Source organism: Squalius cephalus (genome assembly GCF_949319135.1).
Source record: "Squalius cephalus genome assembly, chromosome: 24".
NCBI lineage: Eukaryota > Metazoa > Chordata > Actinopteri > Cypriniformes > Leuciscidae > Squalius > Squalius cephalus.
Window position 1 is genome coordinate 23,658,850 of NC_137145.1, and position 11,897 is coordinate 23,670,746.

At 37.9% G+C, this 11,897-nt stretch overlaps 1 protein-coding gene across 5 annotated transcripts in view; it reads left to right on the top strand.

Moving 5' to 3' along the window:
* The window catches only part of tjp2a (tight junction protein 2a (zona occludens 2)), a 44,480-nt gene extending 32,720 nt beyond the window's left edge, over positions 1 to 11,760 (top strand). For 3 of the 5 annotated variants that reach the window (XM_079860895.1, XM_079860893.1, XM_079860892.1), the window contains 17 exons: positions 585 to 738; positions 1,912 to 2,023; positions 2,538 to 2,656; positions 3,566 to 3,665; positions 3,983 to 4,133; positions 4,236 to 4,344; positions 4,565 to 4,784; positions 5,019 to 5,203; positions 6,348 to 6,443; positions 6,534 to 6,613; positions 6,697 to 6,907; positions 7,005 to 7,105; positions 8,545 to 8,766; positions 9,735 to 9,836; positions 9,940 to 10,224; positions 10,784 to 10,866; positions 10,974 to 11,754. In XM_079860895.1, the coding sequence (XP_079717021.1) occupies positions 585 to 738; positions 1,912 to 2,023; positions 2,538 to 2,656; positions 3,566 to 3,665; positions 3,983 to 4,133; positions 4,236 to 4,344; positions 4,565 to 4,784; positions 5,019 to 5,203; positions 6,348 to 6,443; positions 6,534 to 6,613; positions 6,697 to 6,907; positions 7,005 to 7,105; positions 8,545 to 8,766; positions 9,735 to 9,836; positions 9,940 to 10,224; positions 10,784 to 10,866; positions 10,974 to 11,163 (2,520 nt within the window). In that variant the 3' untranslated portion in view covers positions 11,164 to 11,754. Of the gene's footprint in view, positions 1 to 584; positions 739 to 1,911; positions 2,024 to 2,537; positions 2,657 to 3,565; positions 3,666 to 3,982; positions 4,134 to 4,235; positions 4,345 to 4,564; positions 4,785 to 5,018; positions 5,204 to 6,347; positions 6,444 to 6,533; positions 6,614 to 6,696; positions 6,908 to 7,004; positions 7,106 to 8,544; positions 8,767 to 9,734; positions 9,837 to 9,939; positions 10,225 to 10,783; positions 10,867 to 10,973 lie in introns of all 5 variants that reach the window. The other 2 variants (XM_079860896.1, XM_079860894.1) reach the window with 1 other exon arrangement.
* Positions 11,761 to 11,897: the final 137 nt, after the last annotated feature.

Below are 11,897 nucleotides of genomic sequence, written 5' to 3' on the forward strand. Positions count from 1 at the left end.
ATATTTTCCAAAACATATTTTACTCTAAAACTGAGAAAATCAAAGCCATAAATCTGAACAAGTTGTGTCCCAAATTTGACGTTGATATCAAAAAAAAAAAAGTAGCTTTCAGTAAGATTTATTTTTGGCCGCTGTACCAAACGTTTCCACTAGATGAAATTCATCTTCCAATCATTTCCAATGCGCTCATTTTTGACCACGAACAATTTAAACCTTTCGAATCATGTCCATGATATTTTTTGTGTGTTCACATAGCAAGTGCTAAAATCTTTACCAAGTTTGATGAAGTAATAAATTCCAAATATTTTGGTCAAAAATGACTAAACAGGACCAGAGGGTTAATGTATTCTTTGATTTATATAAATTAAAATCGAATGAAATAGATTTATTGCAACATTATTGTCTTTACTGTTGCTTTTAATCAGTTTAATGTGTTCTTGCTGAATAAAAGTTCTTTAAAAAAAAATCTTGCTGACCCTTGCTGAATGTTAGTGTATGATTTTTACTTGAAGCTGTTTATCATTAGATTTTAGATTTGAAGTGCTTCATTTGTTCTTCATTAACACTGTGTTTTGGTGTGTCAGATTAACGGTACGGTCACAGAGAATCTGTCTCTGAGCGACGCAGGAAAGCTGATCGAGAAGTCTCGTGGGAAGCTGCAGCTGATGGTGCAGAGGGATCGCAGTCAGGTGCTCATCCGAGTCCCGCCCATGGCAGACAGCGACTCGGAGATGGATGGTGAGCGGCTCTACAGACCCTAACAGAGCAACATTAGCAGATAATCAGTCACAACATTTCTGATTTAATTAAAGCCCTCTGAAAATGGCTTGATGAGCAGATTTCTCTTTGCCATTGATGTATTTCCTGTTCAAATCAAAGGGCCAGTAGCCTTTACTTCAAAGCCATGAATGATGGTTTGTTAATTGTTGTTACTACATGTGGACCTCTGTCATAGGCTTTCACCTTATTAAAAACACAAATGTGTGGTGGACTTCAGTTGAATCATTGTATTATAATGTTTGTTGACTCAAATCTGTTCTATAACAAAAACAAAAAAACTTCTGCGTTAGATTAAACTGAGAAGGGTCATAGCACTTGCATATTGTTGTCCTACTGTTAGTTTAACTGCTTCTATTGTTCTCATTTGTAAGTCACTTTGGATAAAAGCATCTGCTAAATGAATAAATGTAAATGTACTGTTGGTGTGAATTGGTATTAGGGGGAAATACAGAGCATTTGATTGGACAAAAATGTGTGTACGGCCCTGTTCTTTTTTTTTTTTTTAAGGTTGAGAGTCTGAGACCCTATATTGTGGCTGCTGATACAGGCATAAAATATGTAATTTTCTCAGTGTATTGCATCAATACTAAAGATCCTTGCATCAGTTTAATTGATTTAATCCAAATATTTAATAAGCAATAATTCATATTAATTATTGTTTGCATTTATATACAGTAATTACCTTGTGATGTGTCTGATGTCGTGAGGTATTTGGCAATACCTTGCCTGAATCTCTAAGAGACCTCTGACCTCTTAACTTTTTTTTTTTTTCTCTGCTGTACTGACACTGGATTGGAGAGAAAAGCTTTTGATTTTGGGAGGATTACATAAACACCACCCATAATCCAAAGCTTATGAAAAATGTAATTTTATCAACTCTAGTGAGACTCGTCCCATGTATTGGAAGTTGTTTATGTTCTTATGAAAATCCACCGTATTGGTTTTTTGATCAAATAAGGAAAGCAAATCTGGTTTTAATTATTAACCTGTTTTCTTTTGCACAGGGTTAGGGATTTAAACCCTAAATAAAAGTGGGATGTGTATAACCCATCATGCACCGTTTTCACTGCGAACACGAGTGATGCCTGAAGCCTGTTGCAGTGTGATAATGACATCTACTGTGTGTTGCAGATATCTCCGAGATTGAGTCGTACCGCTCATATTCTCCTCAGGAAGATCGGCGGAGCCATCACTCAGACCTCTCGTCACACTCCTCTAACGAGAGGCTACAAGACAAAAACAGGTAATACTCTACCATACACTAAGAATTCAATTGTGACTGAGAATTTTTTGCAAACATTAGAATAATTTACAGGTCCTACAGCATTTATTAATCTTAGTTAATGTCAATTTCAAAATGTACTAATACATTATTAAAATCAATTGTATTTCTTCATATTATTAATTGGACCTGAACTAATATGACTACTAACAATGAACAGTTAACAAAGATTAATAAATGCTGTAACAGATGTATTGCTTGTTTTTTAAAGTTAGTTAATGCATTAACTAACAGTGGGACCATAAAGGTATACAATGTAACACAACTTTGTTTAGGTTATGCTTCTGATTTAGCTGCTCCATGTCAACCTTTCTCACTCAATTTAGGATTTAACTCAATCAGAAACTTGATGATTAAAAAAACTAACTAAACATACAAATAACGTGTGAAATAAATAACAAATAAACAAATAACAAAAAAATGTTGCAAATAACGGTGCAGAAGGAGTAACTGGTTTTCTGTCTTTTGTTGGCAGAGATGATCCTCCTAACAGACTGGCTAAAATGGGAGCGATGCCGACTCCATTCAGAGCAGCGCCAGCGGATCTGCCACCTCCACCTATAGAGAAAGACGAGCCTCGCAGCGAGTCTCCAGGTACCACAGTTCCTCCAGACTGCAATCATTCAGCAGAAATTGAATTATTTAATGCAGTCTTCTGGTCATTTTCAGCATGTAGAATCAGGATCAGGGGTCCCGCTCCTGGAGGGCCACTGTCCTGCATAGTTCAAACCTATATGACAAATCTTACATCACCATATGAGTATTTTATTTCACAATAAATCTGTGTATATTATTTTTGTTATTTTTTACATAGTTATTTTTGCTTTAAATAAGGTTTTACATCAACAGTTTTTATACCAAATAAACTCAGAGTCATAGCTTACTCTTTGTGTTGTTTGATTAACATTAATGTCGGACAGCAGCAGGTTTATTGAGCTACTGTCACTTTAAGACCGAATGCACTGATCTAATACAGCTTACTGATACACATGCACTTTCTTTCTCAGCTGTTTACCTTCACTTAAGACATAAAGAACTGTTTATGAAGCTACTTGCAAAGATGGTAATTTTGACACATAAGTGTGTTTTTGACCGACCAAGTCCATTTAGGCGGCAAAAATAACTCCGTTCAGGACACACATGCTCAGCAGCTTCATGTGCGTCTCTCAGACAGAAACCAGAAACTATCTCTCAGAAAGCACATGCATATACTGAAAACCGCAGTGCTTAAAAGCACATGTTAACAATAGGCTTTTGTGACCATGCAGCAAAGCGTAACTGCAAGAGACAATAGTCTTAAAATCGGTTAATATTGATGCATCTCCAACCCCAGTTAAACACACCTGAACAGCTAATCAAGGTCTTAATACTAGAAACTATCAGACAGGTGTGTTGAGGCAAGTTGGAGCTGGACAGTGGCCTCCAGGGCTGTTTGGACACCCTTGGACTAGAAGAAACAGATGATCAGAACGTGTTTTTATTTTTATTTAATTTTTCATACAGATCCTGTGGTAATTGCTGCTCCAAAAATGGTTCCAGTAAAAGCCAAACCTCTGCCAAAAGTTCCCTTGCGACCCAGTCTGGAGGACCAGGAAATATACGGGTTTGTACTAGACTGATTCTTGGCTTTTGAATCCAGATTTTAAGCTAAACCTAAAAGCTATTCATTTAATCCTGCCTATAGTGAAAACATATTTGATAAAGGGATTTTGAAGTTTGGCATGCCGTTTACTAATCAACAACTCAACAAAAATTGAACCAATGGCCACTTAAATTTCAGTGGCCATTTTTGCCTTAAATTTGAGCATTTTTGCACTCCTGGCACAAAGATCCCCTTTCCCCATGTGCTTGGATCTCGATTATTGCCACTTACAGATATTTTTAGGCAAACTTGTGATTCTAACGAAAAATATCCCACAGCCCCAACACCGTGATGGTGCGCTTTCTGAAGGGCGATAGTGTTGGCCTGCGTCTTGCTGGAGGAAATGATGTGGGCATTTTTGTGGCGGGCGTTCAGGAGGACAGCCCTGCCGAGGTGGAGGGACTCCGCGCTGGAGACCAGATCATGAAGGTGCAACACCACTGGCTCTACGTTATAAGATTACATGCCTTCATCCTTTATACGTTTTGTCCACATTATCGACTGATCGTTTGTGTTTTTCTTTCCCTGCAGGTCAATAATATGGATTTCAGAGGAATGGTCCGAGAAGATGCGGTTCTGTATTTACTGGAGGTTCCCAAAGGAGAGGATGTGACCATCTTGTCTCAAAGCAAACCTGATGGTAGTTAAACACCCCACTGTTGTCACCCACTGTTGATTTCTAAATGATTGTCATGTGACACTGAAGACTGGAGTAATGATGCTGAAAATTCAGCTTTGATCCCAGGAATAAACTACATCTTAAAATTATATTACAAAAGAAAAGTTTTATTTTTTAAGTGTAATCAGATTTGTAGTTCTCTGCAATAAAAGTGCTGTGAATTATTCTCGTTTTATTTTAGTTTATAAAGACATCCTGGCGTCTGGACGAGGGGATAACTTCTTCATCAGAACTCATTTTGAGTACGAGAAAGAGCTTCCCCAGAGCCTGACCTTCTCCAGAGGGGAGATATTTAAAGTGGTGGACACCCTGTACGACGGGAAGCTGGGTAACTGGCTCGCCATCCGCACGGACAAAGACAATCAGCTCCTGGAGAAAGGCATCATACCCAGCAAGAGCAGGTGAGATCATGTGAATGTATGTGGATCACACTGGAGAAGTCTTCACTCTTTTTGCTTAGTTTATGGTATTTCTTTAGAAGGACAACTTCTCTTGATGTTAACGTGAAATCAAAACCGACCCCTGAGATGACATTTTCTATTTGCTGACATCACCTAGTCACACAGTCACCCTTTGACATTGACTTTAAAAGCACATTAATTGGTAGGTGTCTGTGTGATCTCTTTGTTTATCAGAGCGGAGCAGATGGCAAATGTTCAGAATGCACAGAAAGGCTCTGCCAATGACAGAGGAGATTTCTGGAGGCTGAGAGGTCAAAGGGCAGCCAAGAAAAAAGATCTTCGCAAGAGCAGAGAGGATCTCACCGCCACACCAGTCACTACACGCTTCCCAGCCTACGAGAGAGTGGTGCTGCGCGAGGGTACGCCCAGCATGCTTTACCTACATAATATGCATTTAAAAAAAAGATTTCAATGTGGTTTTGTGCTTAATTTGAAATAAAAAAATTCAATAAATGTTAAGTTAAATAAAAATGTTAGTAAAGTCTTTTAAAATTTTGAATTAAATAAGATTTTTATTATTATTATTTCTATTTTACAGGAGGATTTACCTAATATGCTTTGTTAGTTTATGCATACTTTCAATGATTTAGTGCTTTTTAATTTGTTTTAAATGTATTAAAATGCAAAGATTTTTGGGAACACTTTACTTAATACTTTAATAATGCATTATATATAAAGGCTTTAAGTTAATTAAGTAAAAAGTTAATGCATTCATTATTCCACTTTATGAGGCACTGTATGGTCTCATGAATAATTGTAACCAGTTATAAAAGTTATAATACATTATAATACTTGTCTATTTTTGTTACTCCTTTAAAAAGTATAATGCATTATAACATAACCAATTTCAGACTCAACAAGGAATCTGCAAATATTATAATGCATTTAAACTTTGGTTACAATTATTTATGAAAAGATATAATACATTATAACATACGTTACGAATACCTTTATAATCCAGTATACATAAAGGTTTTAAATAATGTTTCCAGTTTTTTAATACTATAGTGCTGGTTAGATAAGGCACTCAACTTGTTTTGTTTCTTTATACATACAATTCAATATTTTTTATAAATGTAAAAATGAAAACATTAGGGGTGTGACAATACACTTATCTCATGAGACGAGATGATACACGATATTGGGTTCACGAGAACAAGAAGATATTTTAACATTATTTTTAAGAAATCTTCAATGATGAAATATACGACTGGAAAAATAGCCTTTTATTCGACTGAAAGTCACAAAATGCAAAACAATGCAGGTGCATTTTGAAATGTTTTAAGTAACCTAGGGCTGTCACTAACTATTATTTTGGTAATCTAGTAATCGGTTCATTATTTTGACGATTAATCAAATAATCTGATATTTGCCAGAAACTCAACTCAGTCAACTTGATATCGCGAGACAGCTTTTCACCTCAACGAGAAGTATCGTACCGTTTTTATATCGTGAGATCTCGTTTATGTACTAAGACTTTTTTCTTTGTCTCTCCACCTCCAGCTGGGTTTAGACGACCCGTCGTAATATTCGGCCCCATTTCAGACGCAGCCAATGAAAAACTTGCCAATGATCTTCCAGATGAGTTTATCGTAGCAAGTAAGCCATTCACAACCTTACAAAAGATCTCTGCAAATATAGTGGTGTGTGGATGAGATTTTTGATCTGTGCATGTTTTTCTTGTGACAGAGACAGAACCTAAAGACGCAGGCACCGAGAAGCCGTCTGGTGTGGTGAGACTCAATACTATTCGTCAGATCATCGAGCAGGTAAACACCCCACAGTCAGCCCTCAGAATCTCGGTGTAAAAATTCATTAATATCTAAGACACAATCTTTTTTCTCGTTCATAGGATCTACACGCTCTGCTTGACGTCACTCCAAAGGCTGTAGACACCCTAAATTACACCCAGTGGTATCCCATCGTCATTTTCCTCAACCCAGATAGCAAGCAGGGGGTGAAGACCATGAGAAACCGCCTGTTTCCCGGCTCCAACCGCAGCTCACGCAAGCTTTACGAACAAGCAGTTAAACTACGGAAAACCTGCTCACACCTGTTCACTGGTAAGTCTGATGAGCCGTTCCTCAGGAAATGTCCAAATATACTTATAATATACACTATTTTAGATTATCAGTGTCTACATTTTGATTCTTTATCCAGCTACCATTGATCTGAACTCTTCCCATGATGCCTGGTTTGGAAGTCTCAAGGAAGCCATACGAGAACAACAAGATAAAGCCGTCTGGGTCTGTGAAAGCAAGGTAAGCATTTATTCCTTACATAATACAATATACACGGTTACAATACATTTTTCTCATTTAATTAATCACGTATGTTAAAAAGGACCTATTATGCTCTTTCACAATTCTCTTATTTGGGCATTTACTAGAATAGGTTTTCATGCTTGAATGTTCAAAAACACACTATTTTTCACGTTTGACATTGCAGCACATCTCTTCTAGTGGTGTAACAAAACATCGAGATGGATAGATCGATACATTGATACAAATTACTAACAATACGATGTATCGATGCAACTCATAAAAAAAATCAATACCTACATTGAAATGTGTTTTCTTGTTTAAACTCACCTGTCAGGGAGTCGACAATAAGGACAGCCGGATGGCCCGGGGTGAGCGAGAAAGATCCCGATCAGGCCAGTGCTGAATCGGCACGAAAATGTATCAGTTGCACGTGTTTTAAGCCTTGCCAATATAAGCATTCAAGCACGAGACACGAAAGAGAACTCATTAAAAAAAGCAAAGCGTGCCCACGGAGAGTTGTCCTAAAATGGACAAATACAGACAAAATTATGTCAAAATGCCTGTCTTGGTGAATATCCTAGTAAACACAGTCGGTTATGTAAACGGTTAAGAAAGGAAGCACACGCGTGACAGTATATTAGATCCGTGCATTCGGTCTTAAAATGACAGCAGCCTAATAAACCTTCTGCCGCTCGTCATTAATGTTAGTCAAAAAGTAAACTAAGGACAAGGGAAAAAACACTCACTGCTCATGTCTGAATAACTTTTGTAACTTTATTAAGGATTGATCTGTATTTAATTTATACAGTGAAGACTATGTATGGGATAATGTACATCCAGCCAGTTGTTATCGCAGCATACGTTTTGTTTTAAGTTTGAGTTTTAATATTTTATTAGCTCAGCAAGCGCAAAGCGTCAACTTCAGTAACCCGGATGAGCCTGTGTTATCAGTTTTTACCGGTTGTTATCGGGGAATAATATACCGCTGGATGGCACGATTGACCAAGAAGTAAGTATTCCACAGAGCCGTGTAATAAGCAGTTATTTTACATTTGATTACTTATTTCAGTTTCTGTACCTGAAACTTCTGTTAAGGCCTGTTCACACCATAAATGATAACTATAAAGATAACGAGATATAGATCTAAAAATCGTTCTCATGATTAAAGAATAGCAGAGTTCACACCACAGCTATAATGATAACGGCACAGAGAAGCGATATCGTTGGAATCACTTTTAGCATGATTTTATCCAGCTTATGAACAATAAACATTAACAGCCAATCAGAATCCATCCTGCTGTAACTTTACAGAGCTTTTACACACTAAAGAAACATGAAAACATAAAAAAGCATAATAGGACTTCTTTTCTTATTATTAAAATGTGAAATAACAAATGATCAGACCTGTTAGAGCTGAATTGTGTGTGTGGTTTCAGGTTGATGGACCTGAGGAGGACTTGGATCTCCAGGATGATCGCTTGTCGTACCTGTCGGCCATGAGCGCAGACTACCTGAGCATGGACAGCCGCTTGACCAGCGATTACGAGGACACGGCGGATGAGGGCGGCGCGTATACCGATAATGAACTGGACGAGTCCACCGACGAGCCACAGCCCATGTCAGCGATCAGTCGCTCGTCTGAGCCTGTCAGCGAGGAGGTTAGTGTGGCTTCCTGTCAGTTTACCTCTGTTGGGCATGTGATTCCAGCTGTACCATCTAGCACTACCTGGAAACATTGAGTCATTTGATTATCAAAATCTGTAAAGGTCACTCATCCTGTTCTCATTATCACTGACCGTCATATGAGCATCAGTGAGGAGAAAATCGGGTTCATGGATCCAGCTTTGTGCACACTGCTCCCCACAGGACACGTGTGAAACTGCACTTTCAACACACATTTTGAATAGTTCAGTCATTTAAACAGGGTTTGATTTAATGACTCTAGAATTCAAGGCGTGACCATCAAGTAAAAATCTTTTTTCTTTGTGTGAATGTACACAAAAATGTTTTACCAACATTTTTAAGGCAAAAATTACCCTTTAATTTACCTAGCAAGAATTTTTAAATAATGAAGCATTAATATTATAAAGTTTTCTTGTGTTTTACCATTTGAACTAACCTTGCAATGTCATAAAAAGGTCAAATTATTACAAGGGGCCTTTCTGTGATATAATTTTCTATTTTATGATGTTCTGTTTCAGATGCTTATAATAGTTTGACAACTTTTCACTGTTATAATAATATTACTTAACACTATCGTTCAGAAGTTTATTACAAATAATCCTAAAAAAATTTACCATAGTGTCCACAAAACTCTGAGGAGCACAACTGTTTTAACATTGATAATAATCAGAAATGTTTCTAGCATCAAAGAGACTTCTTTCAAAACATATTAAAGTGTATCTAGTAGTAGTATTAATAATACAAGTAATATGCCAACATCCGTCATGAAGCTTTTTTCCAAGTATTGTAGTCTTTATTGTAGACTTATTTTTGGTTTTCTATGATTTTAAGTCTGTAACACACATTCAACAATAGACATGCTTTCAATGTGGTTTAGGTGGTATCACAGTCATTGTCTGTATTTTGAATATTTTTGAATGATTGAATGCTCTCACCCTCTCAGAGGCCCATGCCTGTTCCCCATGAGCGCTCAAAGAAGCCCGCGAGCAGAGAGGTGCAGCGGGACCCCAGCCCGCCTCCATCGTTTGTTCCTGAACCCCCTAAGGTCAGATGTCCTGTCATTCCCTTTATACCTCCTGTCCCTCCCCGAAGTATTCTTGGGCCCTGATACGGACCGCACCTCAGTTAAACCCCACGTGTTCCTGCAGGTCAGGTCAGCTCCCCGTCCCGCCGACTCCAGGAGTTTCGACTCCCGTTCCAGCAGCACAATCAGCAGTGATGTTCCTGTCAGCACCAAACCCCTTCCACCGCCAGTAGCCCAGAAGCCCAGTTTCACCGTGAAGACGGGCCCAGCTGACGACACGACCTCTAACGACCCCGCCGAGGACCCCGCCAGCCGCACCTTCCGGGGAAAGGTGAAGGCTTTCGAGCAAATGGACAACCTGGCCCGGGCCAAACGGATGCAGGAGCTCCAGGAGGCCGAACTAGCACGGGTTTGTGCTCTCATTCACACAAACTACACAAAAGAACCTCACTAAACTATTACAAATCTCATATTTCTCACCAAAAGCAAAAGAAAAAGATTTATTTTGCATAAAGAAAATTAAGCCATTCATTCATTATTGTCATGACAATTAAGCAAATTTTCCCACAATTTCACATTTTGCACAATTAGCACAATTTCAATTTGATTCAAATTATAAATGATTGATATACTTTATTAAAATCAAATTGAAATGTGCTTAAATGTCATATGGTATACACGCGCACGCACCCACAGACACTCTATATATATATATATATATATATATACCTGTGTGTGGATAGATAGATGGATGGATGGATAGACACAAGGATGGAGAGATACAAGGATGGATGGAGAGATACAAGGATAGATAGATATTTAAGTTAAATTACAAAATTGAAGATATTTTTTCTTTCATTTTTGGGGTGAACCTTGACCTGGACATTTCATTTTATCAACTGTAAAAAAAAAAAGCTGGTATTTATCTTTTTTTAAATGTATCTGGTATTTATCTTTTTGGTTAACAGCTGGAAATATCTCAGAAACATCCAGATATTTACGCAGTTCCCCACAAACCCAAACCAAACCAAAACAGGCCACAACCAATTGGGTAAGTTTGTTTTTCGCCCCACCCTCTCTATCTTTCCTTTTTTCTCTGATTCCCATTTCAACACATATATAAATCCCTAAAGTGTCTTGAATGGCACGTCCCATCAGTGATGGCTCTGTTCCCTTCAGCTCCAGCTCAAACTCTGAGTCCCAGAGCTCCTCCAAACCCCAGTATTCAGAGAGCCGCTCTCACTACCGCGCCGAGGATGACGACGAGGAAGAGTATCGCCGCCAGCTGGCGGACCAGAACCGCAGAGGCTATTACAATCCCAAGAAATACAACGACACTGAACTCTAACTCCCCGTGATGTGCAGCGGAGCGGGATCTGTGCTGGGATATCTCCTGTGCATGTCATCAGAGGAAGACAGAGTGTGAGTGAGTGAGAGGGAATCATCTCTTGGAGATGGGATATTGTTCGCCACGTGCAATTTATAAAACAGCATCTTTTTATACCTGCAATGTTTTTATATGAAATGTTAGTGTATATTTCAAGTCTTGTAGTTTTCCAGGATATTTTGTGCATGTTTAGTTGTATTTTCCCACACTGTTTCTAATGAAAGCTACTAGATGGAGTTAACGTTACACTTTCCTTATTAACACCACTCAAATTTGCCATAAACCAAAATGAAATGTTATTTTCCCAAGCATTTGCTGGAGTGCCTTAATGTCATTGATCAAACATGTATTAACTGAAGTTTAGAAAATTATTTTATGCTTGCTGCATATATTACTATGTTATAATTATGATTAAAAACTGGCTTATGATAAGATCATGTGTAATGTTCACACTATTGTTATGCGTCTATGATCAGTGCTTTGGGTTTAACCACTAATAAAACACAGAGTGGTGGAATTTTAAATATGAACAACAAATAAATAAACCTGACTTTTAATATTTCTGCTTTGCTTGTCTTTAGTTGTGCTTGCCTCATTATTATTAATAACTTGAGCAATATCTAGAGCAGGGATTGACAGATTCTGATACAGAATATAGTTTTAGTGTCTGAAATTGTTTTTGTCACTATTAAATT